General features: G+C 41.5%; 1 protein-coding gene across 1 annotated transcript in view; it reads right to left on the bottom strand.

Moving 5' to 3' along the window:
- Positions 1 to 11,712: 11,712 nt before the first annotated feature.
- GLUD1 (glutamate dehydrogenase 1) overlaps positions 11,713 to 26,165 on the bottom strand; it is a 29,393-nt gene continuing 14,940 nt past the window's right edge. The window contains exons 5-13 of the mRNA XM_032116168.1: positions 25,170 to 25,264; positions 20,817 to 20,996; positions 19,198 to 19,335; positions 18,004 to 18,141; positions 17,798 to 17,878; positions 16,902 to 17,025; positions 15,681 to 15,772; positions 13,702 to 13,764; positions 11,713 to 13,076 (exon numbers count right to left, since the gene is read on the bottom strand). Of these exons, the coding sequence (XP_031972059.1) occupies positions 12,957 to 13,076; positions 13,702 to 13,764; positions 15,681 to 15,772; positions 16,902 to 17,025; positions 17,798 to 17,878; positions 18,004 to 18,141; positions 19,198 to 19,335; positions 20,817 to 20,996; positions 25,170 to 25,264 (1,031 nt within the window). The 3' untranslated portion in view covers positions 11,713 to 12,956. The remainder of the gene's footprint in view (positions 13,077 to 13,701; positions 13,765 to 15,680; positions 15,773 to 16,901; positions 17,026 to 17,797; positions 17,879 to 18,003; positions 18,142 to 19,197; positions 19,336 to 20,816; positions 20,997 to 25,169; positions 25,265 to 26,165) is intronic.

The following is a 26,165-nucleotide window of genomic DNA, read 5'->3' as shown; positions in this document are numbered from 1 at the left end:
CTTTACCCCGTGCTCGCTGGGGGCTCTGCTGCTGAAGCCAGGCGGCAGCGCTGAGGTGCGAGAGCCCCCTGGGAGCGCTCAGGCTCCAGCCACGCCGGAGCTGCAGTGTCTGTGCAGTTCGTGTGGCTGCTCCGAGGCAGCCCCGGCCAGCCATGGCCTGCTCAGGGACGGAGCCGCTGCCACACAAGCAAGGGGGCAATCTTCTTGCCTAGGAGATGGAAGTATTTGTTTGAGATTGCTGCTTGCTGGGCAATCAGAGGCTGTGCAGACAGACAGGATGCCCACTTAGTGCTGCCTCTGTCAACAGAAGGCACTAATATCCACTTATTCACAGTAAGTGCTCTTACCTCAGCCTCTGAGCATTTCTCATGGCTAGGCAATATTTCTTTTCTTCTTTTTACTTTTTTTTCCCCTCCTCTCTTGCTTTGAAGCCTTACCAGCCTGTTTCAGTAAGAATCTAATTTGTGTCTTACAAAAGAAAACCAAAGCATGACCAAAACCATCTGGCTGCAATGAAATAGGGCAGTCCAGGCCTGTTTGAGGTATCACAGTCTCGCGCCTCTTGACCAAGAGCTGTGGTTGTCCAGGGCTTTTTGGAAGCCAAAGTTTGTGAATTTGGTCCAAGGAGAGACTGGCTCATCACTGAACCCAAAGACCACCCTTGTCTGCAGTCTGCACAAGGACTGTACGAACTGAAAAGACTTTCCAGGACCCTATAAGTAATAGACCATCTGTGAGTAAACATAGTCCAGGGCTTTGCACAGAGTGTCCCTATGCAATGGCTCCTGTCATTTAAAGCTTTAAAAGCCTAAATATTTACCCAAGTACAAGCTCACAGAAAAAGCATTAGACTATTGCACTCTCAGTTACTGGGCAACCCCCAATAGTACTTCATTATTTAGTACTTTTCATGGTTACCTCCCTGATGGAGAAATCTTCAGAGACCGAGCTCTTTAGGCTCAGCATTTCAAACACCAGTGCTGTGTTTGTATGTTATTGTGACCCATACACCACTCTCCATCACACTTTTATTCTGCCTGCAAATCACTTTAATATTACAAAAAAAAATGGTACCGTTGCAGGTATTTTCACCAGTAAAACCTGTTATCCCCTTACATTACAGTCATTAATCCTGTTTTGTTCATGCAGAGCGCAGTCCTGACTCCTGGTATGCAGTTTTATATCCCCTTATTCCACTTGTCTTCAGTGTAACACAGTTGTCAGTTCCCACTGCTCTGGCATAGTGTTGGCAGCAGTGCTGGCAAGGTAGGGACTGGACAGCCTGGCCGGAGGGACTACTGGAGGTCACACACTGAGTTGAGAGAGGAGAAACCACTTTATCCATCCAGCCAGGGAGCACCCAGAGGCAATTCCTGACTCCTGATCCCCAGCACAGGGATGCCCTTGTTGCTTCAGAAGCCTGATTGGAGTATTTCACATCTCTTTTGTCCCCAGGGTGGACGCTGTGCTGTGGGTGCCCATGAGTCTGAGTCACTTGCTGGCAAGTGTTTCCAGGTCTAAACTTAAGCACTTTGCTCCACGAGTAAAGTCCCTGCCCTAGTCACAGTGCTCTTTGGTCTGGAAGCATTTGGGGTTTCTCTCACCCTTGTGCATCACACAGAGATGTGTGTCCCAACCAAGGACTGCGCCTTGCCATCCCACCCAAAGCCTCCAGATGTTCTGTAAAAGTAAAGCAGGCATCCCTAGAGCTCCTAGCAGCTCCTGTGCCATCAGCCCTGGACATGTGAAGTTATCTAACACCTGAGTTCTCAGATTTCCTAAAATTTGCTGCTGGGTGTGCCTGCAGCTGCCTGAGCTATGAAATGCTGAGCAAAGGGGATTCGTGTTTCACCCTGGCTGGGCTGCCCAGCCGGAGCACCTTTGCTCCATGCCCCACTCCAATGCCCCAGAGACCTTCCCAGGGTGGCTGAGGGGCAAACAGCCCTCCCCATCTCCTCTTCACAGCTCAACAGGCCAGAGGCACAGCAGGTCACAGACTTTACCAGATTTTTCTCCTTCTCTCAGGTGAATACTGCAATTAATGGTCAAAGGTTATCAAGAAGCCAAGCTCTCTGAAACACGTCTGCAGTAGTAGTTTCCGGTCATGTGGCAAAGTAAGACCAAGAAACCTGGAGATGAATAAACTGTTGGTGTGTTGGATGCTGTTGCCCATGTGCCACAAGGATGTCCCGGAGGGCTGCACACTCTGCCTGGGTTATGCCATTTCACCAGGCCTGAAACAATGTCAGGTGGCCCCACGCAGCCTCTCTCATCCCCAGAGAGGAGCAGCACGGGCAGCAATAGGACAGGGGGCAAACCAGGCCCCTCTTGGCACCGCCTGCCAAGCAACCATGATTGCTGGATTAGCAATGATGGAGAGTATATCCCAGGCACTCCCTGAAGTCTCTGGTTATGAGCAATGCTGTCCAGCTCCCTTTTGGGGCTGTCAGGACTGTTTGCCCCTAGGGCCCGTGGCGGCAGTGGGATTTCCTGCCCACAGGACAAGTTGTCTTTCATGTTCCCACCCATCACACAGATGGACCCTTCACTCAAAACACCCCAAGGTTTGGCAAATAAGGGCCTTTTCCCAAAACCTGCTGCACCTGGGCTGGGGCTGCCCAGCTGAGCTGGGTGGAGGCTGGGGAGGCTTTAAAGGGGCTGTGAAAGGATTCCTATGGGAGTTCCTGGATGCAGGCATGATAGGCAGGTAGGACCCGGGTACGTGAGGTGGCGATGCTCTGGAGGGTGGGTGTTGGTGTTGTGGGTGCTGCGATTCAGCCTGGGGGATGAGGGCCCTGCAGCCCGCGGCGAAGGTGCTGGGCTTTGTCTCTGCCCTGCAGCTCGGTATGTCTGCCGGCTGAGCTCAGGCAGTGTTTGTGTCTGTGCCTCGGCAGCTCCAGACCCCGCGTTCGGCTCTGCCCTGGCATTGCCGGCCCTGGGCGCCGTCCGGGCTCAGCGAGGCCGGGAAGGAGCGAGGCCGGGCCGGGCCGCCCACAGGAAGAGCCCTGCGGGGGCGGCGGAGCCAGGCCCGCTCTCGGCAGCCCCCGCGCAGGAACGAGCCGAGCTCCTCGGGACGTGTCCCTGGGCTGGGAGGGCTCAGGGGCCCAGCAGAGCAGAGGCAGCGGCTGTGGTGCAGGGCCTCCGTCACTGGAGCTGGGGAGTGCAGTTACCGAGACGTGTTGCTGCGATGGGGATGGCAGAAACCGTGACACTGAGTGCAACCTTACATCGTTCTAAATGCATGTGTGACAAAAGGCCTGGTGCCTGCAGGGGTCTGCACCTCCTCCTTGGTCTTCTATGGCTCTGGTCTATATGTAGTGAGAGAAAATGGGTCCTTTTTGTATTTGAAAAGTGAGATGCATTTTAATGCTGTGTGCTTTCACTCTGTGAGACAAACATCACCTTTACCTGTGCGTAGGGAGTGTTGCGATGGCAAGTGCTCTCTCCCATGTTATAATGCTATATGTACGTGCAGTGTGTCAGTGTAATGTAATTAGGGTTGGCTCTATAATTTTATTTCTGCACTGATGTTCACTGGGAAGCTAGTGCTGGTGCTGTACCAGTCTGCACTCATGGAAGTTGCTCATGGGCTAATGTGGCTTTCAAAAAAACTATTTGTTGTACTGGAGTGCGTGAGAGTGGGAACCATTCTTCACTTTGGAATTAGAATAGGATGAGGAGAGGTATTTCCGGTGACAACATAAACACTTGTACCTCGACAAATACACAAACCTGTTGCTTACTCTGAGTCTTGCTATCTTCATGCATCTCTCTGCTCTCAGTAACTGGAGCAGCAGCAGAACAGGACTAGGAAACTGCAATTTCCTGTGAACAAGGCTGGCTGTGGGTAACTGAGGATGTCACAGGGAACAATGTGTACGTTTTACTGCTTGGCTGCTGTGCAAAGAATTTCCACTGGTCAGGTGCTGGTTTGAGTTATCTGAAATATTTCTGGGTTTGTTTTCTTTTTTCCTGCATTGCAGTTCTGTTTTGAACTTTGTCAACAACCCTTGACTTGATGTCAGTTTAAAACCAATATTGTTACTTTCCTTCTGGCTTTTTGTGAGCATATTCTGGTAGAATTTGCTTTCAGATATGGTGAGTAATCCTTTCCCTGCTGTCAGAAGATAAAATGAGGAAGGCAACCTCATCCCTACCCTCAGTAACTCTACATCCTATTTAATTGGTATAAAGTAGGACTTTGTGGTCTGTAAAAAAACCTGCAGTGGTGGGAAAAAACCAGAACTTTTACTGTAATGCTGGAAAGGGACATTGCAGAGGAACTGTTGTTCATGAAGTGCCACGTCTGGCATCAAGAGAGGCATTCCTAGACCCTGCTGTAGGATAAAGAGCAGCTTGATAAATAAACCCTTGTTCTGAGGTAGCTTATGCTTCCCTCTCTGCCTCTGTCCCCATCCCACCCCCTCCCTCCCAGTCATTTTCAGCAATAATTATTTGATCATAGAGTGAAACCTTCTGTCTTGTGTGAAAGGGCACATAAGTAGTTCTGCTGGAAAGCTGGTGATCCCAGAAAAAAGCAAGCCTAGTGTTTTGGGGTGAGATCAGCTCCTGTGTGGCAGGACAGCATAAAGGTGCCCTGTGAAGAGGAACCAGAGTGGCATGGGGGCTACATGCTCAGCAGTCTGCATCCTGCGTGTCCCATCCCATTGGCCACAGCTGGGGGGACAAGGCTGGGCAGCCCAGCTTTTTGTCAGCTGGGCAGGTGGAGCCAGCCTTGCTCTGAACCTCACCACCTGTTGCTGATGCCTGAGATTCTGGAGGCTGTGCTGGGTCATGCAAAATGTTTGCTGTGGGGAAGGACACAAACCTACCCTCCTGAGCCAGACCTTGGAAATAAGAAGTTAAAATATTAATTATGACACACCATGAAATTATGAGCTTTCTCTAACACAATAAAGATTTCGTCAGATGCTTTAGAAAGCAGGGTTAGCGCCTCCCATTTCTTTTTATAACCGTGAATTTTAAGTCCCACTGGGGATCAAAAGAATGTGGGCAAGTATCATCTGAAACTGGATACTTTTCTATGTAAGGTTTTGAAATGACGGAGTTGATTTAAGCAATTCTTCAGCTGAGTGTTTCGTGATGCAATGTTTTTCTGCCTGGTTCACGACGGGCTGTGCCAGCCTGCGTATCCCCCTGGGGCACTGGAGCCTTTGGTCAGGACAGCTGTGGCATGCCCACTGTTTACCAACTGCCCGATATGGAAAAACAAAGCTTTCATTCCTGGGCTATGGAAAACTTCTGCCGATGAATCCACGCCCTCTCTCCGGGGAGGAAAACATAAAAAACATTAATGTCTCTTCACCCTTTTATGCCTGGTATATTAATCACCCAACAAGGGCTCATGACTTTTCCCTGTTTAAGTTTGCATTTGCCCTCTAACTACTGGGAGGAGTCCTGCTTTGTCTATAAAAAGCTGCACTTTGCCAAACAGTGTAACAGAACCGAACTTAGGGATTCACTCACCCATCTCATCCGGGGAGAGAGAACTGAGCACAGCCATGTTCGGGATTGGGAAGAAGCTCGCTGAGGAAGCTGTGCAACAAGCTGAAAGTGCTGCACAGGTGGCAGGTAAATACAAATTGCTGCTTTCCCTCCCCCTGTGCCTTGGGTGTTAAAGTATTTGCCCTGCTCCCGCCCCTGCTGCTGGGAGCAAATCTGCCCCTGGGGCATGAACTCTATAGATGCTGCCCTCAGGGGTGGGGTCAGCACATCCTGTAATCTCCAAGCCCTCTAACACTATAGTAAGTGAAGGTCTGATATTAACTACTGGGTTTTCAACAACTTTTCCTCTTCTGGCTCGTACTGCGTGGGTGCTGAGATGATGTGCTGATGACGGGACAGCAGAAAGCTGAGAGCAGAGGCGAGGCTGCTTATTTAGGGCTTTGCTTCCTAATATGACCAGCCATGACAAATCCGAGTTCTGTAGCAGTACAGTGTATCAGCTCTGAGGGCTCTGACCCTCTCGGTGCTGCACAGAGAGGCGCAGTTAAGTGCCCTGATGTCAGCGCACCAGCCCTGCCAGCGCCACAGTTACACACCCCACAGAGAGCACAAGTACAGTTGCAGGGGCTCAGGGCATGAGCCAAATTCACTCCTGCAGAGTTTTGCTGAACTGGCCCTGAAGTTAAATAACCATTGTTAGTGGAGCTTTAACATGGAGACCTGCAATGCTGAGATTCCTGAAATGTTTGTGCTTAGTACGTGAGTGCTGGAAACTGTTTCATATTTCTTTACATGACATCTAAGTGAACTTTTGAAACCAGTTACTTTGCCTGTGATTTCAAATACTGTAGAAATATCACTTGTGGGTTATGTGCCCAATGAAGCAAGTGGGAAGTCTGCTACTTATTTACTATGACTTGGTTCATTTTGCTAGGAAGATGAAGGATGCATAATCCCACAGCCACCCTCTTTTCCAAAGGATTTGGATTTATTCTTAATTCAGCTATTTTTATGCTGAGGCATGGAAGAAAAGCACCAGGATGTGGGCAATTGGAAGGGAACCACCAATTTTTAAAATGAAGATCTTTCTGATTTTGCCATAGAGTAGTCCTAGAAATGCATATTTTGTGGCAGGTTTTTGATGTTCCTAATTCCTTTAACACTGGGGACACATCTACTGTTTCCTATGCTGGAAGACAGTATGGATTTTTCAGAAGTCACATTTGTCATCTTCAAAGAAGCTGAGTACTAATCTCAATCAGCTGATGGAACTAAGTGTTCAGGAGTCAACAAACTCTGAGAGCAATGTTCATAAATAGTAGCTGCAGTTCTTCCCCCTCTGTCCCAGCTCTTTGGATATCATCAGTCTGAAGCCCTTTGCCTGAACCCTGCCAGTGTCTTCCCAGCAAGTCCTGCACTGCAGCATGGCTCTTCCAGCTGGAGTTGGATCCTAGAACAACAGAAGGGTGTCCCAGGCACTGGCCCAACTTTGGCCACTTCTGGGCAATCTGCACATACCTTGATGACAGGCAGTAAATACACAGCACATGGTGCTGAACTCATCACACCACTGTTAGTACTGCACTGACTGCAGAAGGATTCTAGAGGTACCCTCTAAACCTCCATTTAAATGAAAGTAAAGGGGATTTAATGCCAGATTTCAACTAAAAAAAAGACTGTCTAACTGGTGGTTTTGCAACGATTAATTACCTTGTTTCAATTACTGTTGTGCTTGCACGTGCCCCAAAGGCACAGTCCCGTGAGCCATTGCCAAATACAGAGTGGCACAACTGGGCTTTGCAAGTATCTAAAATTAGCACCTATCCCATGGGTCCTGAAAGGAGTCACAAACTCGGCTGTGACCCAAGACTGCTACGGGAAGCATTTGCCTTAGCTGCACCTTACGAGCAGTGAACATCACTCACATTAGGAAACTGCAGCAAAAGATGATGTGTAATGATAATTAGCATGTCTTTTAAGTGGTGGAAAATGTCCTACAAGCTCAGGGTGAAACAGGCCACTGGTTTTTACAAAACACTTAACCACTGTTGAAGAGCCACTCAACACAAGACCTTTGAAGTTTTAGACACTCTCAGTAGACTTAAATGCCTTTCCTCACCTCAGCATTTCTCCCTCCTGCCACTTCCATGAGGAATGTCTTGATCAGTCAGCCACCCCTTCAGTATCTATTGTGCAGAACACATCTACAGTGTTTTTAAGAAAAGTAGTACTTGGAGCCAGGGGTAATAAAACAAATACAGGTTCAATGAAAGGCCATTTGCCCCAAACTTCTGACTCTTGTGAGCAAGACTTCCCTAAGCGTAGCGGTTAGAAGCTGATCATCCAAAGATTTACCATTATTTCCTAGGCTGCAGGCCTTTAAGACGATACCTTCTCTTGCTCTTCATTTCTCAGTATTCATTTCTCTTCTATTGAACTTTTCCATGCCTTTAAAACTACTCTGGTCTCTTACAGAATACATTTTCTTTAGGTATAAGAGACAGTATTAGACTAATCACTAAATTTTTGATGTGCTGCTCGTACAGCACACCAGCTCAGAGAGTGAACACCAGTTTATGCAGCTGGTGAAAGAATCTTTACCAAACTGCTCTCAGCAGATCCTAGCCAGGCTAAGTAAAAGGAAGGTTTCATTGCACCCAATTCTCTACTAGGGTTTATTTCTTGACATTGTAGGTGTCACACATTACAATCCCATAATCTTCATCTATACCAAGACCCATGGATACTGTGGGGAACTGTAACCAGAGTCCTAATAGCACCTCTCCCACTAGATCAGGATGCCCATCCTTATGGAATAATTATTCATTTTCTAGCCCTGAAACATTTAGGGAACCCTTTGAAAACGTGACTATTGAAATTAGGGGGAGGGTAAAGCCTGCTAAACTGACATTTTTTTTTTTCTCCTAATTGTAGTTGACACGGTGAGCCAGACTGTGCAGCAAGCAGCAGAACAGGCTAAGGATGCTGGGCAGAAAGGTACGGTAATGTTTGTGTTCATTTCAAAATGTCACGACAGTGAAATCCCAGACAGGGCCCCCAGCCCTGCCTTGCTCCTTGTCCCACACCTGGTGGGAAAGGGAAGCTATTGCAGTGATGCTACAGTTACCTTTGTTTTTCTCTTTTAAAAGCACTTGATGAAGTCTACAAAGTTGCTGAAACCGGTGAAAAAGCTGTAAAAAATGTAGCAAACCAAGCAACTTCATGGGGCAAAAGCTTTGGACAATGAAGATAAAAATGTACCACTGAAATTTTTGTAAACAAGTTTCTGCTACACATATGCTTAAATAAAGACAATACTTACACTCTGCCTGGCTTGCATGTATTCCTTTGGTTACATATATAAAAATAAATTTACAATCACTGGTCTAGAAAGACTGGATTACTGTACAGACCAGGCAGCTAGAGAGCTGTGGCACGCTACTAATGCAAAGATGTTTTTTGGTTTGGGTTTTTTCTTTTTTGGGAGGGGTAAGGGCTAGCTTGAAGTCGGCAGCAAGTGAAATCAAACACTTGAGAGCTGGTCTCCCATTTTGTCACTGAGCCTAACTCCTGATTGTGTGTACACAAATCTCACAAGCTGAGCACCCAACAGCCCTCTCCAGACAAGGTAAGAACCTCTGTGCCTCTCTGTGTTTGTGCTTCTGATCTTATTGATAAAATCACAGCTAGCTGTGTGTAGAGGAAGGCTCACATGTGTTTAAGGTTTATGTGACCACTGCTCAGCAGCACAGTGACGCTCAGAGCCAATGGCAGCAGCAGAAGGTTGCACTGCTGCCAGCAGAGCACTTGGCTGCACGAGCTGCTTGGTGCTGAGCTGGGTCACTGGTGCCACTCCAGCAGCGCTGCACAGCACAGGCAGGATGGGTAATGCAGCCACACTGTAGGCACTGACCATGTCTGCAGGGCTCCTGTTAAACCCACACAGGGGGACAGCTGCTGGAAGAATCAGAACCAGGTAATTTTGAGTAACTCATCAACAACCAGAAAAAGATCCCCAAATACCAGGAACACCCTGTGTGCATATGAACTTAGAATGAGATCTTAGAATCTGATACGACAGACTTCTCAATTAGTAACAGAATAATTTAGAGGTTTCTTACCTGGCATCTTGAAATCACAGCAAGAATTTCCATTGCTTTGACACTTCTTCCTGATGGTGATAGTTGGCATCAATGAAAAGAAGTGTAGTACTGAGTTCTTTGCTGGGACAAAAAAAAGGATTGTTCTGCTTGCTCTTCTGTATAATAGAAATATTTTGCATTTAGTAGTTTGCAAGCACCATGCAACTCTGAACACTGTAGTTGTCATCCTTATGTGATCCACTTGCAGCTTTAGAGGACTTGCTGAGCTGCTATTCAACACAAACTGCATACCTATGCAGTACTTAGTGCTGAATGAGAGCTTAAGAGCACTTGGTAAGGATGTGCTTTGCTATATGAAGTAGGCGTGGCTAGAAAAGTTACTAATCTGTGTTCAGATCTAACTTCAGGTCCTGACTGGCTCCCTGCCAAACACCACAGCAAGTTTTGTGGTAAATGTCTGGTGGCATATAAGTGAATACATGCAGTGATAAGGTTATTAGCTGGCAGATAAGACTTGTGTGTGTGGGTACATGATATATAAAGAGGGTCTAACACCTAAGTGAAGTCACAATTTTAGTAAAAAACCCCCAGGATTTATAACATGCACCTCAGAGAGTGACGTCTGTCTTCAGCTGTGGCTTGGGCTGGGAAAAGGCTAGAGCTGCTTTGCAGCCAAACCTCTAACATCACATTAACTCATAGAAACTGTACAAAATTTTGCTACTTTCTTCTCTCTGTTGTTGTTGCTGGGTCTTGAGAGGTATGTGCACAAAATGTGATAAGGAACACGCGACTCCATTTTTTTTTTTTCTTAACTGTCTGATCACATTAGGAGCGAGGTTAACAATGCTCAGAACCGGTGTGAGATTATTTCAGAGCAGGCTATCACAAGCAGTCGGGGATCACTGATAAGGGTTTGGTTCTTGTGTTTAGCTACAAAGGGCAAATCAGCCGACATGCTCTTAAGTCAGCCTCCAAGCATTTGTCTCCTCAAGGATTTCAACCCTTTGATTGAAACTACCTTAAGTTGTTGTTACACCCACCCTTGGATATGCTTGGATTCGTGTCTCCAACACTGACTCTGTTAACAAGAGGTCAGTAACCTTACAGTCAAGCCGCTGAGCAGAGATCCAGTGAACCTTAAGGGCTCATCTCTAGGTTCAGTAAAATCATGCCAGGTGCTAGATCTGCTTTTTTTCCAAGATGTCCCTGGAAAAGAAGTGTTAATGTGTGTGTACACAAGAACAGAGGATGCTAATGAATCGGGGAATACAGACAGGCATGGTGCAGGCTTTGGCTTTTTTTCCCTTCCAAGCTGGGAGGAGGTAGAAGATATCCCAGCTAGCTAACTATGCCAGCTTTCTGTATGCTCCAGCACTGAAAGAGTCCTGTTTTTTGAGTCTGCAAAACCAAACTAGCTATAGAGGAAATTAAGCAGGGGAGGGAGAACAATAATAAGAATTTTGCTTTAAATGAATTTGCTTCCAGATAATGCAACACTGCTTTTAAGATTATTTCTATTTTTTTATAATCCAACTGTTTATTTGTGAGCTTTTAGCCTACAAGTTTTGGTTACAATTTGTTAGAGCTGAATTGTTAAAATCATAATTTTGTTTTACTATATAATGGTTTATGTAAAAACTGCACTGAAAAATATGATCCAGGATACAGAACTTGTGTTTAGAGATCCACACCTTGATCACAATAGTTCTCTCAAGCTCAAAGGGTTCACATTTTAAAAAATGTGTGTATGTGTATATATATATGTTGCACTTAGGTGATCTGTAGTACTTTTACAACCCTAGATGCCAGCATATACGATAGAGTAAGCCACTAATTAAATGTATCACACAGGTTTATTGCTCCATACTAACTCCTAAATAGTTCTTCACGAAAATTTTAGAGGACAAGCTAAAAAGACCTGAAATTATTTACTAAATATATGCAACTTCAAAATCTTGCTGATAGGCAAGATTTTTCAAGAGATGAAGATCTGTAAGAGTGAGCCCCTGAAGGTAATTCAGGGGCAGTATCTTAGTAGTGGTCACGTAATGAACAGACAAGGGTGCTGTGAAGATTTGCAGATTGACTCTAGCTACAGAAAGCTATCGCATGAAATAGAAAACAGTAATACACCAGCATAGTAGGTTTGGAAAGGTCAACTTTTTTTTAATAACTGCTCTCTCTCTCCAGGTTATGTCATGCAGTTACAAAGTAGTTAGGAAAAAGCATGAGTTTCTGGGAGGGACTAATTGTCTTTTTAAAAAAAACATTCATATTCATTACATAAATAACATCTGGCACTTCAAGGGGACTCCAAGGGACAAAAGCCTTACACTTCAAAAACTGTGCTTGATCCAATATTTTGTTGAGGTCCAATTTGTTGTACTTTATGTTCAAAACTTTCAAGACCTCCTGATGACAAAAAAAAAAAAAAGGCTGTGTGTATTAAGACAGTGGATTAAGTTTATAGCAGCATTCTAGCTCCTCTGTGGTCTGGCCAATGATTTCTGGGTTCAGTTTCACTTTAGTTGTTCACTGAGGCAGTATCTAATTCTCAGAAAGCCTCTGAAAGGAAAAGACTGAAAAAGAATTCCAAAAAATCTAAGTATGATTGCTTACCAAATTCAGAATATCCCTTTCTTAAAAAAAAAGGAAACAACCTATAGTCAGAATAGTTATGTAGATACTTGATTAAAAACATAACTAGAGTTGCTCAATAGTTTCAGCTTATAAAAATATTAGTCTGTCAGCGCTACAAACATCATGATGATAGTCAAACTAGCTTGAACAAGCAAGAAAAGGCAGTACTGTAACAGTAGCACAGTTAAAGAAAAAATATTGCCTTAAGAGAATCAGGCCTGAAGCTTTACTACAAATAAAAACTAGACTCCTATCAAAATTAATCCCTGCTGGAGGCCCATTCTTCCTTTGACAATGCCACAGCATTGATCATACAAGGCCTTACTGAAAGTGCTGAAGCCAAAATTATGTCATTAAACAAAAGTGCATGAAGTAATAATGAGCTAGGTGCTCATATAGTACAGTATCTGATCTGAAGTCTGAGAAGTGGCTCAGGTGGCAAGACCACTCTTTCATACATAAAATGTACCATTTTGTTTTGTAGGCGAAACACCCAGAATGGCCCCCACAAGTGCAGATGAACTGTTATCTTCAGATACATACTTGTATACAATTTCCTAATCCACGGATTTTTATTGTAAAAAAGACTAGTTTGGAACTGAAACTAATTGAGAATAGAATCCACTATAATGTCAGAAGAAAAGAAAAGTTTGTGGTTACATGTAAACTTGTGATAAGCTTTCTCAAGAAGAGGGTACATTAACAGCAAGGGGTGGGATACAATAAGGAACCGTAATGGCCTGTTTATGTAAAGGTCAAACCAGCCTCATTGTATACTTTGAAGACTTTCTCAATTGCATTGACATAGGCAGCTGTTCTCAGGTCCAGACCCAGGTTGTATGTCATGGCAGTACGCATGATTTGCTGAAACAGAAAAGGTTACATGTGATTTCTGCAAGTTTCTCCACAGGACCTCAACAATTCTGCTTGTAGGATCCAAGTTAGGAGTAAAAGGAGCTGCTAGATTGGTATCAGAGCTGATCCTTTGTGGATCAATTCTGACATTTCTTGATTCCCCTTACAACTGAGAACTGAAAGGGAAGAACATCTTTCCCAGGTCACTATATTATCCCTTTTCAAGTCTTACAGTGATAGGGAGAGACCAGATGTTTAAAGTAGCCTTTGGCCCACTAATTAAACATACAGCAGAGACGAATTCATCTAAAACTGTTAATGGTCAAGTAAAGCGCTCTCATGCTTTAAAGCACTTTACATGTCCCAGATTAGCCAGGTACAAGAAGACAATTAAAAAGTTTCTACTTACTACAGCTTCTACTAGAATAATCTCTAATGTTTATTATACCCAGTTAAAAGTTGGCCATGATGGCAGGGAGCAGAGATTCTTCATACTCTAAGTGACTTCCATTAATCATGTACTGTTTATCTACTCCTTTAATTGCAAAGAAATTCTGTACAACATATTCAAAAACTGTCCCAAAGTCACGTGAGTTTCCTTTCATGTAAGTATATACAGCAGTGCAATATTTACCCGGGCAGAACGTTCCATTGTATAAGCCAATCCAGAGTGTACAATGTCTTTCTCAGATGCACCCTGTAACAGGGAATAAAATCAGAGTTTAATCCAAGAAACAAACAGGTTCTCATTGTGTGCTGAGGACAATGACGTGTTCGATTCCCATAATTACTGAAGCTTGTTCACTCATTCTCTTCTAATGATTCGTGAAGAATCTAAATAGCCTTCACTGTGTTACTTGAAGAGCTAGTTACGGTCAATTCAATTCTAAAACCTCAGATACCAGCACTGAAGTCTTTTATAGGCCTAGCTTCCAGATGCATGATGCTACTATTATCTACTGCTATAGTAATGACTGTTTTCAGCCTTCAGACCACACAGTAAATATTAAACAAAAAAGCTCCCAAGAGTCAACAACCTATAGAGGCCTCTTGCAATTGTTTTGAAGACAGACAGGTTTTAGGAAGGTCATAGATCCCAAATTCATATATTCCACATTGTATTAGCCCTTAGCAACTCCATAACTTTATTCCCATTAAAATTTAAATACACAGAACAATAAGCAGTTGAAGAAATTACAGGTTCAATGTTCCATCATCCTGATTGCTGTAATTTACTAATAATTGGACATTGGGCTCCACAAAATACTTGCCTTCCCTGAAATACCAATTTGGGCTGGAAGTAGAAAGTACTAGGCCAGATTCTATGGCTTGTGTTTAAGTGATCCAGCATTTGCTTTAAGCCACAGAATCCATCACACATGCTACTCATATAGCCTAACATGCATGAACATGCACCCCTCTGGATCAGGCTAAAGTCTATTGATATCATCCAACTTAGTCCAAGTTTATATGCATTTCCCCTGATTTCTTGAGGAAGCATGGTATAATATTTTTCACAACTTGCTGGACATTTTTCCCCTCCTCATTTGTCCCATCTCCTCCTGAATTTGTGTTTAAGAACAATTGATGCTTTTAGTTTCCATGTATCCCTTGGCAGAGTATTGCACACCTGAACTATCTGCTGTGCTAGGAACCATACCCTTATTCTTCTTTCTGCACCTCACTGTGCTGGTTTTGTTTGAACCTATCTCACTCTCTTCTATCATTCCCTGCAGTAAACAATCTATCCTTACCCACCCCTTTTTATATGCCTCATTCTACAGATCACTGTCTCCACCCCAGGCCTTGTTCAGGCTAGTGGGACCTAGGTTAGTTCATTGTTCCATGTCAGAGAAGCTTCTGTACTTTTATCTATCCTTATGATCTTGCTCTGAACTTTTTCCACACCTCCAGTGTTTGAAGATGCAGAGACCTAACCTGCACACAGTATTCAGAAGGCAGCATACTCTGAATTCATATGGTGCCATCATTAGTAAGTCTTATCCCTTCAGAACAATTTCTTATGCTGGATTTGCTTATTGACTCTTATAGATTTCTAGGCTTCCAAAACTTCCTTTTAAATGCAAATGGATCAGCTTGCAACCCATCACTTTGTGTGGGAACTTCCCTACCATGTATTGCTGCATATTAGATAGCAATGAATTTTACCTGGCATTTCTTTGCCCATTGATTCACTCTTTGAGGAACAAGCTAAAATTTTTCATCCAGCTCTTATTCTGGAGTTACAGAAACATCAAACTGTCTGTGGTGTGGGATCTTGCTTAAAGTTTTTTGGAAAACCAGGCAAACTATATCAACAAGAGCTCCAAAATACAAAAAGCAACTCCATTAAAACCATAGCTTTTTTACAATATTGGAGGTATTTTGCATGGGCTGAAGTAAAAGAAAGAAAAAATAGCTTATTTCCAATATTCCGAAGCAGTTCAGATCATTTGCTTGCTTTATTTGTTTGGCCATCAGGCTAATTATGTACTAATGCTTTGCTTGGGGAAAAGTGCTCTGTGACAGCTACAATGGTAAAATTGAGATTGCAGTTCTAATATCAGAGTACAGCTCCCCTGACAGTAAAAAAAACCAGCAGCAAGCACTTACCGATATCCTATCTTGAAATTCTGCTGTAGGCACAACTGGAATAGTTCCCCCATGTTTCCCAAATTTTCTTTCCAAGCTTTCCTGGACAGACACTAGAAAGAAAGAAAGAAAGAAAGTAGATGCAAGGTAACTGACAAAGAAAGGAATGCTTCCCTAACAAAGGAGGGGACCCCAGGACTTCCAGCATTCAGTGGCATGAAATGGGGCTGTGGGTAAAGGGAGTCATCTTATTTTTGTTTTCTAAGAAAAGGGGAAGATACTGATGTTTCTTTATTTATAGGTGAATGATTCCAGTATCAGTAGTAATACTGCTATAGTACAGTCACAGGACAAGTGTGACTATCCTTATAAAACTGGTAAGAGTAATCTGGATTAATTTTCCTAACTTGATAGATAGTATTAGACAAAATATTTCTGCAAGTTAAAGCCATCAATTATCTCTTATTATACTTGTAATACACAGTAATTGCTAAGAAAAAATGGGAAATTTTAGGATTTTTTTTCCTTAGGACATGAGCAGTGCTTTGGTATTTTCACTGATAATTGCCATAACTCTCAACTACTTTAGAAACACCTTGCAATGCATGATTTATGAGAAAATGTTATATTAAAAACTATGCAGGTGTATGTTTTGTCAAGTCCAGTGTCTCAGGATTCTCATGTTTTCTACAGAATATTGTTTAAAATGAAACATCCTCCAGTTCTTCTCCACTGAGCTTCTTCTCTTCATGTAATTGTTATTGTTTCCCAGAAAGTAGGCAGCACAGAATGACTGTAAGTGGAGCTGTGAGCCATAAGCAGGTTTTTCCAGTGCCTGTCTCTATTATATTATTGGCCTTTATAGAAATCCTCTATTGTTGTATGGGCAGAACAATGGTACCCACTTGAACTTTGAATGTTTCTTAAATATCAAGTGTACAGCTGAAAGATGTTTATTAAGAAGTAATAAATATTTCACTTAAGTGGGTTGACTTCAGGGTTTTATAAAACTGAGGAAAGAATTAAAAGATAACTGAAAAAGTATGCATTTAACTTAAGTCATTAGAGTTGCAGGTCAGTTAACCTACAAAACCTTTGCTTTAGTATGCAGCAATTACAGACTTCTGGGGAAATTGTGGTGAATTTAGAAGAGTTCTGTATTAATTTCTCCCACCCACACTTGGTGCTTGCTAGTCCAATCTATCAATTAAACAGTGTGCAGAAGCAGAACTGAGCACTTACTGAGCAAGTGGTAGTTTGAATCTCTCTCGTATTTGAAAGTCAAACGGCCATAACTGACGTGGTTTAAGTTTTTCAGCCATTCAAAGTAGGATACTGTTACACCACCAGCATTCAGGTAAAGATCCTGCACAGAAACAGTAAATATTTTGAATTGTGACCATGTGACAAAGACAGCTCTGTCATATTCTGCAAAAGCAAGCAGAAATATTATGTGCAAGGCACTACTTTAAACTGCAGTATGCAAGACAATCCAGTTCTTATTGTTACAGGACAACACCCTCTTCAGTTCAGGGATTACTTCTACTGATTTAAAATAGGACTTGACTTTAGAACACATGAAGCTTAGGTGTGCTTGACTGACTATTTCTATTTTAGCACAAGTGTTTAAGGAAAGTAGGGCATTCTTAGGCCATCTCAGTGAGTAAAGGCTGAAGATAAACCACTCTATCTGGCAAGATCACTTGATCAGGACACCCTTTCTCTGTGAAAAAATCGTCATTATAGCTGGATAGGTCTTATTCTTTCAAATTATCATTACACATACTCTATATAATCTAAAGCACGCAGTTCAGTCAGAGCATCACCCAAAAACGCTGTATCTACAAACTGGCCAGAATATTTATTCTTCCTTCTTCCTTTGTTTAGTGCACTTTTTAATTGAGCAAATGTCAGCTAATAATTGTTATCTTTGGTCACTTACAGTTGTAGTGAGGTTTTTAACAAATATTATCAATCTTCAGCAACATTGGCACCCATTTCCTAGACATCAGTTACTAAAAGGCACTCTTAAGAGAATGAATGGCTAGTAATAAAAGCCTTCAATAACTAGAGTCTTGGTTCTCTTCACAAAAATGTTCCTTTTGTAATGAAAATCAAAGGTCATGATAGAACCTTACAGGGATAACCATGATATTCCGCTCCAAGAAGATTTTGTCAGCTTCAGGAGTTGTAGGCCCATTGGCACCTTCAGCAATAATCTGAAAGAAATCACAGCAGAGTAACTCAGAGGTATAGATTTGGGTTTCTCCATGCTGATTATAGAATGTTAGTACTTAAACAGATCTTCTCTACTTTTCATTTACATTTGAATTCTTTGACTTACTTTTGCTTTAACCTTGTGTGCATTGGACTTGGTCAACTGCTTCTCGCTGGCAGCAGGGATGAGAATGTCACAGTCTGTTTCCAGAATACTGCCCTCAAGTGGCTTTGCTTTCGGGAAGCCCATGATTGTCCCGTGTTGCTGTGTGAAGAAAACAAACCACTGTGGTTTTAGTGTGCTGTGCACTCATTTGAATTTCTTCCCTTTTTCTGACTTTCAAAGAGAAAAAAGGGAGCAGCAACAGTACTAGAGAGACAGCAGATAACATAATTCCTATCCTTACTTACATGTACAAAGCAAGCTACAAAGCTTCAATAACAGTCAAAGTTCCCAAGACTGAAGCGTAACTGCTCTCTGCATAGACACTGATAACCATTTGGGCTCTGGAATATGTAAAAAACCCCCTCCCTCTCAGTTCTTAAAATAGTTTTTAAACAACTGAAATGACTCACTAGTCTGCTACACCCAGGATAAATTGCATCACATAAGATTCAAAAGGTTTTTAAGATTCAGTACTACAATGATGGACTTTGTTTAGTGATAGAATCTTCATTCCTTTGAGAAAGAGGGTGATAAAGAAATTCAAGTACTCCCTATATAAAAAAAGACACATCAAATAAGCCCCTAAGAAACTTAAGTAGAAGATTGTATTTTAGTGCCTGTGAATTGTCCCCTCAAGTCTGCTTCACTTGGAAATTGAAATAAAAAGACCACATCCAGTTTTTATTATGAACTACACATTCAAGTCACACTGCCAGGCAGGCTTTCATTCTTTCAAAAACATTCAATAGGTAAGTAACAGCAAAAGTACACTTTGTACATCTTCAATGACCATGTGCTTGTGATTCTCAGTCAGGAATCCTTAAGGAACCTCCTTGCCCTGGTTCCTTAAGACATCCTTCCTAGTTTAGGCATAAGAAAGCCAAAATAAGACGAATTCCAATTCTGAAAACAAAGTAATTAGCCTGCACACATACAGACATTTTTTTGAGAGTCAGGTCAAAGGGTAAAAATGGTACCACCTGCATTTGCGTTCTTGTTGGGGATAAGGAGAATCAGAATAATCAACATTTCTAAGCCACTTTGTAAGGACTATTTGCAGCATCATTTAAATATCACAACACCAGTCATCAGTCTTTCTATGTATTTGCAAAGCTGACAAAAACGAAACTCTTTCTGCTTAGCTGAGCTTCATACCAATTTGAAATCTTCTAGTTCCTTTGGGTCAATCCCATCAGGATTCCAGATAGAACCATTAAACTCTCCGACAGCAACGCATTTTGCACCAAACCGATGCAAGTATCTCATAGAATGCAAGCCCACGTTACCAAATCCCTGAAAGTGAAAAGAGAAAGGAAAAAGCAGTTAACCCTCCAGCTAAAATGATGATTACTGCTAAGGCTTACACAGTTTTAAATAGTCCTTCATCTATTGGCACATCTTGGCATTAGGTGATGTGTATAGGCAAGATGGAAGAAATCTATATGCATTGTATTCTTATCTGAATACCATTGCTGAAATTATGTACAGTTGTGGGAAGATTTTATACTGGAAATATAGAAAGGAAGAGTTAATGCTACTACAAAAGTGTCAAAATTATGATGTTTATCAACATAGGAACATTCTGTGTATCTACTTCATGACTGGCACCGTCTTAAGAGATCAGAGAATTTTTGTGTGACAAGGCCATTAAGTTCCTTTACTTCCAGAATGCTGACATTCTGGAAGTGAAAGAACACACATAGCAAACCAAAAAGTCACGTGACTGATGTTGAAAGTTTGTAGTACAATTCTGTGCTGAAAAAAAGGCTGAATAATAAATTCCTGTATAACCTAGCTTCAATTATACTTAGGATTTTTGCTTATGCATTAGAAGCAAACTTCGATAGAAGAGTCTGTCATGCCTCAGGTCTCTTTGAAACGCTCTGTGCTCATTTTCCTACAAGAATTTTTCGCTTTTCTTATGGCCGTGTTTTCAGTCTAAGTTTTGCTTAAGTGCCTGTTGGTGAGTCCTCTGCCAGGCATGAAAATGCCAAAGTGCAGGGAGATGAGTGTGCTGCTGGGTCTGTGTAAGGCAGAGATATTTGTTCCAGGCCACAGGTTAACTAGAGGACAATTTGGAGGTTACAGTTACTCTGCTATTTCTAACAAGCACGTTTTGAAAACAACAAAACAAATCAGTTCCTCAAATCCTCCATTTAACACACTGTTTAAAGTTGAACAAGTTTCATTTCTTTGAAATTTCAGGAACAATAATGCATACTACTGACTATCAAACCCTTTCAAAATTCAACTACATAAATCCTTAAGTCTTAGGAACACCAAAAATGTACATTCAACCTTACAAATTTAGGATAAGGTCTTGGTTTCTATTTTTCCAACTGCTCATTTTATAATGGAACAAGATCATAATGCTCAATTCCTTCTCTCCTTGAATTTTTTATTATAAAACATTGCAACAAATTTTGTGTAGGGAAAACCAGTGTCACAGCTCACTGAGAAGTGTGCCGGGCCATAGTTTAAAGAACTCCTGTAACAGTGTTTCATTTTGGTGCTTGCAGCTTACAAGATCATAAAGACTGGAGATTTGGCTTTGTGCCTGTAGAGTGCAATTGAAAGTTCGGGTTATAAAAACCAGTCCAGAATAAAGGACACCTGTGTTGCCTGAAAAACATTTCTGAAGTTTGAGAGTAAAGGTTAACTTGGAACTTTTAAAAGCCCTCTCAGGTTATAAGGGCTACAGCCTATTTTAAAAACAGCTCAACTGAAAATCTGTGCACTATTTCTTTTCCTACAGTCCAAGGAAAAAAAGTTACCTGAACAGCAAATGTTTTATCTCCAAATCCTGGAGTCATTCCTAATAAGCTCATATATGATGCTTCATTAACAAAATTTTCAATTCCATGGAAGACACCACGACCAGTTGCAGATATACGTCCATGGATCCCACCCTGGCTGATGGGTTTACCAGTTACACATGCATGTGCATTAATGTCCTGTAAAAAAACAAAGGACTCATGAGACATGGAATTAATCAAAAAACAGCTGGAACAGAAGTTTTGTACACTTTAGACATAAGGGAAAACAGAAATTGTAAGAGTCAGAACAAGATATAACTTAAATGCATTTAGTTTGTAAAGATGATTTCCTTCCTCACTTTGTGTGAACACCTTGGAATACTCTGTCAGGAAAGGTGTGTAATGCCATAGTGGATATAGTCTGTGATTTTTTGTTGTCTCCTAAGTGTGTATGTTAACTTCACTTTGTGTATCATGGTGACATCCACAAACAGACAAATCAAGCTTTGAGGAATATTTCTCAGAGCCAGCTCCTATTTACACCCACAATTTCTTTACATCATTACTTCTGACGTCTTAATTTTTTTAAGGGCTCAGACATATCCTTGAACTGGCTTTTAATAATCTTTAAACAGTGTTAAGTGTTCCCTTATAACAAATTCAGTTATTTTGCAATTACAAAACAATGTATTAGGTCTGTAGTCAGAATATGGGGATGCTCTATCTCAGCAGAAAACCTGCACTTTGAAGGCCGTATAGGAAAAGTTGGATATTTACTACTTTTATGCAGAAAAGCAGCACTTACAATCAAGCCTCTATTCTTAACTTGGTGGCAATAAAATTAAGTTTCCCAGACAGTTAGCCAAGATAAAATAGCTATTTAAAACCATAGCTGATTTTTCCAATTGGAATTTTATAACTTGAAAGAAATTCTTCCACTGGACCTCCCTCTTCTGTCACCAGTGGTTCCCATGCTCCCACACCCTGGGAGCACAGTCACATGGTGGCTTGGCTTCCAACACAAATTGAGAGAGTAGGGATGAAAGAGAATCCACTGAAATGAGTCTGCCAGCAGCCGGATGGGTTTCCATTCCACCAGCCACACATTCACTGGGAGGCTCCCTCTGCTCCATCCCTTGTGCCAAAGGCATTTGCATGCCTGTGGTGTGAGTGCAGGATGCTTGGTGAGAGGAAGGAAAGGAGCAGACAAAAGTAATTGGAGGCAGAATGGCTGTGGAGGAGACTAGAGCCATAATGAAGACTAAAACTATTTACTGTTTGAAAACCATAGTGAGTTAACATACAACCTTCTTAAAGAACGGTAGAAGAGATGCTGGGCTTGCCACAGAATTCCTAATTCAGCGTCCCAAAATACGGCTCGCTGCTCTCCATAAGCTGTATGCTCCCCCTGGTGGCGTATCAACTGTAATCAAGACTGGCAGGGGTGTTTTCTTGGAATGACTCGGCCTGGTATTTCGATGGACTTTCAGGTTTTTACTCTGTTATATAGTGTTAAACTATGCTCTGTGCTTCGTGCATTCACAAAAGAGGAAACGTGTTTTATAAATACTTGAAGAAATACAGCCTCCCACTGTACCTAAGAATGTATTTATCAAAGTCCCTTCCTGTGTACCTGAAGTCAGTTGATTGTGTCAGGAAGTACAGTAGAGCGGAAAGGATTAATTTAATAAAAAACTTTAGCCATATATAATTCAGTGATCCAGAAACTTCAGATGGATTTTCTGGAACAGTTAACATGGTAGTTATTAACAACTTGCATGGTTTGTCAGGAAAACAGGACATGAGGTGAGGACAGATCCAGGTCTTCTTAAAGTCACATATAAAAACCACAGCTGATGTCAAAGTCCTAAAATATTTGGTTTCAAGTCAATAAACAAAAATTTTTAACACATCATGAGCCAAAGAGCATGGCTTTTAATGAGAACCTTGGAAAATAGCTTAGAGCTAGCATGAAAGATTCCTATACCAGCATTGGTAGCTTATGAACTTAGCATCTGAACATGACTAAATTTTGCTCCTTTCTTAACCCCTTTTCCTCTGCAATAACATTCTCCCTGTCTCTCCAGCTTCCTGACTCTGTATGTTAGATTTTGAGCAAACTTCCCTTATCTGTTTATATCTGTTATTTGATTTATCCTTTCCACTTGAAACTCCCTGAACACAGCTGTGTGCAGTGCGCAAGCACAGACCCATCAGGTCTGTAGATTTCTCAGACAGATCCCTCTCACCAGAGTCATCTTTCCACTCCACTGAATGTAGTCCCCTCCATGTTTGCAATCACAGCTTGTTTCACTTTTGTTCCTTGTTCATTTTCTGCTCTTAGTTCCCTTCTTCCCCCATGGTCACTTTAATCTTTTCAGTATTCCTTAACCACCTTTATTTTTGCTCTTGGTGCCCCAATCAGATAGCTATCTGAAACATCTTCCTCTAAAAACTGGTTTTGATGGATTATTGCCCTTTTTATAGCCTTGTCAGAATTCTCACTTTCCTTCTCCATACCTGGTCATTCTCTACAATAGCTCTGGAGTTCCACTGTGGCTACCACTCTCTCTTGGGCATACAAACAAGCAACCCAACAAAATTAAGTAAACTAACTTCCCTTCCCCGCCCCCTTCAATTCCCATTTTTTAATTAACTTTTCAGAAAAATGTTCCTGAATCCTCTCAGGTTTTTTTCTTTTTCAATAAGATACTGCCATACAGAGAGAGTCTAAAAGAAGTTGTTGTAGCATAATTCAAATTTTAATCCTCAGTAGTTATTTTGTTTTCTTTTGTCATGGAATCATGAGAATGTGTAGGACTATACAATAAGGTGAGATGACAAAGTGGAAAGAACAAGAAATTTAGCCATTTGAAAACTTCTTATCGGTGCTTAGTTTAATTTTTAAAAAACTGGAGCTTTTGTATAAGACTGTATGAGAGCTCCTCAGTACAACAAATCTTAAAGCAGGTCACTTGCTGTGATCCTTATTGTCAGTCTTAATAATACAGTGCTGTTGTATCACAGTGAAATACACATTTTAGTGCAATGAGTTAAAACTTACAATGCTTTGAGGCAGTAGTTTTGTTATAAGCTAAAATTTCAAGTTCTAACTGAGGGAATTAGTTGCCACTCTGCATGTTGAAGTCCTTCTGAAGTCATAATTTTGGCTTTTTATCAGATTTCAAGCTGTTATTAAAATATTTACCTATGTGAATAGCAAAAACCAAGTAATGTTTTACAGTGACACCCCTGAGGGAGAGCTCTCTGTAAATGTGATTTACCTCAACTAATCAGCATGCCACAGCTGATTCCTCAAGCATTCCTTTTTTCCTTCCATAAAATACCTTAGACTGTATTTCAGACTTAGAATAACCTGTGCCATTCCACCTCCTATTGTTCAAAGCCTCAGACAAGTCTTGTGCCAAGAGACTGTGGGAGGACAGCCAGGCAGGTCTTGAGCAGATGTGCCAGAGAGAGGCACGTGGTGGGTGGCACTAATGCCCTTCTACTGGAGGCATACACCCTGCTGTATTTCAGGAGAGCTGCTGGAAGGGACTGCACAAAGTACAAGGAAAGAGTCTTTTTGTTTCCAAAGGAGCTGGGATAGGCTAACATGCAATAGATTAGCACATTAACACACTAATACACAGCTACTAACAAATAAGTTATCTACAATACATTTTTCTTTTAACTGACCTGTCAAAAGTATACAGCAAAAGTGTTTGGTTAACAGTCAGGTACAAATAACCCCACTGACATAAGGACAAAGGCCAAACTAAGGGCTAGCATTAAAAAGTAATTTTTAAAAACTTTGAATTTTTTTTTTAATTGCCTCCTGGGCTAGAAATTATGTCAGTGTTCTTTTGGTTTACATTTTGGAGAATTTGCTGAAGTCCACAATGAATACCTGTTACTTCTAGGAGACTGCAGAGAACCTTACAACTTTTACAAGTTATACCAATAGTGTGAACTTAATTTTCATGGTCTCTTGAATGTACAAAAACATGAGCATTTCTTTAATAAAACTTGTAAATTCAGTTATCAGTTAACAACTTTAAATTATAATCATAGTACCAATGAAAAACAGAGGAAACTGATAGACATAGAAACCAATTTTAGACTATATACCTTTAAAAACAGTGTATTTTCTTTTTGTTGAACAGCTGCAGTCAGTATTGTATCAGACAAGATTCTTTTAAGGCTAGTGTAAGAATATTATCCTTAAAGCTATTTTTCCTTTACTGTACCCTAAAATCCTCACACCACTGAAGCTGTCACAGTTTGCAAGAATATTTTTAGATCCAATAAGTAAACAAATTGATATGATTAGGCAGGTTTTCTGCTTGAAAGCCTCTGCTCAAGACTTACATAGTGTCCTATGGTACTGGCATAGGTGTCAGCAATCCAGGACATCTCCCTCTCCCCCGTGCTCATATCAGGAGCAGGCACATCCACACCAGGTCCTGTTGGCAACAGTGAAAACAGCTCTTAAGGATCAAACACAAATCGTTCTTTTCAATCATTATTCCCTTGGGAACTGTGCAGGCCTTGGCAGAGAAGAACTGTTTTCCTATTTAATCCTCAGTTTATTATGCAAGCAACACATTCTTCTGGCTTCAGTGCAGTTTTAGATGCTGTATCATACCTTTCTACACTATCGTCAAAACCCCCAACCTTTACACAAGCCATTTGATAAAAGGTGAAGGCCAATTTGTCAATAAAAAGTCGGAGCAGGACAGTGCACCAAAAGTGGTTTGGGTTTTTTTTGACAATCATTGCTGTAACAGGGAGGGTGCTATCTAGGTATGATTTCTATATACTGTGACGTTGATTGGATTCTTCTGCATAAGAATTTCCTTTCTGTTCCTGGGTGAGTTCAAAAATTGCAGGCAGGTTGTTCCTAGTCATTGCACCATAGCACATGCATTTGATTTTACTGCTTCCTTCAAGAAAGGTTTCATTTATCTTTATTGATGAAATAAAACTTTAAAAGAAGTTTTACACATCTGTTGAAATAAAAAAAAAAAATCTGTTTTTTGTAGATAGCTAAAAATAGTATTTCCCCAGACTATTTAAGATTATAGAGACTTGCTAATCAGGATTTTAAATGCAACTCTGCCCCTAACAATTTTTTCTAAGTAATTTAGAAAGGTTTGTAAAAGTTGTGTAGCACCAACTAGAGAGCCAAAAAGGAAGACAAGTTTACCAAACCATTTTAATTGTCACTGAACTATCACTATAGCTGGCATTGTGTATAGTAAAACCCTAGTCACACATAACATCAGTAAGTGTGTTTATAAAGGAGCTTAATTTAGATGATAAATACTCTGGCTGAAGAGCAAGAAAATGCAGATAAAAGGACAG

The sequence above is a fragment of the Corvus moneduloides genome, chromosome 8 (genome assembly GCF_009650955.1).
Source record: "Corvus moneduloides isolate bCorMon1 chromosome 8, bCorMon1.pri, whole genome shotgun sequence".
NCBI lineage: Eukaryota > Metazoa > Chordata > Aves > Passeriformes > Corvidae > Corvus > Corvus moneduloides.
Note: the sequence above shows the minus strand (reverse complement) of the source record. Positions and strands in the feature narration are given on the sequence as shown.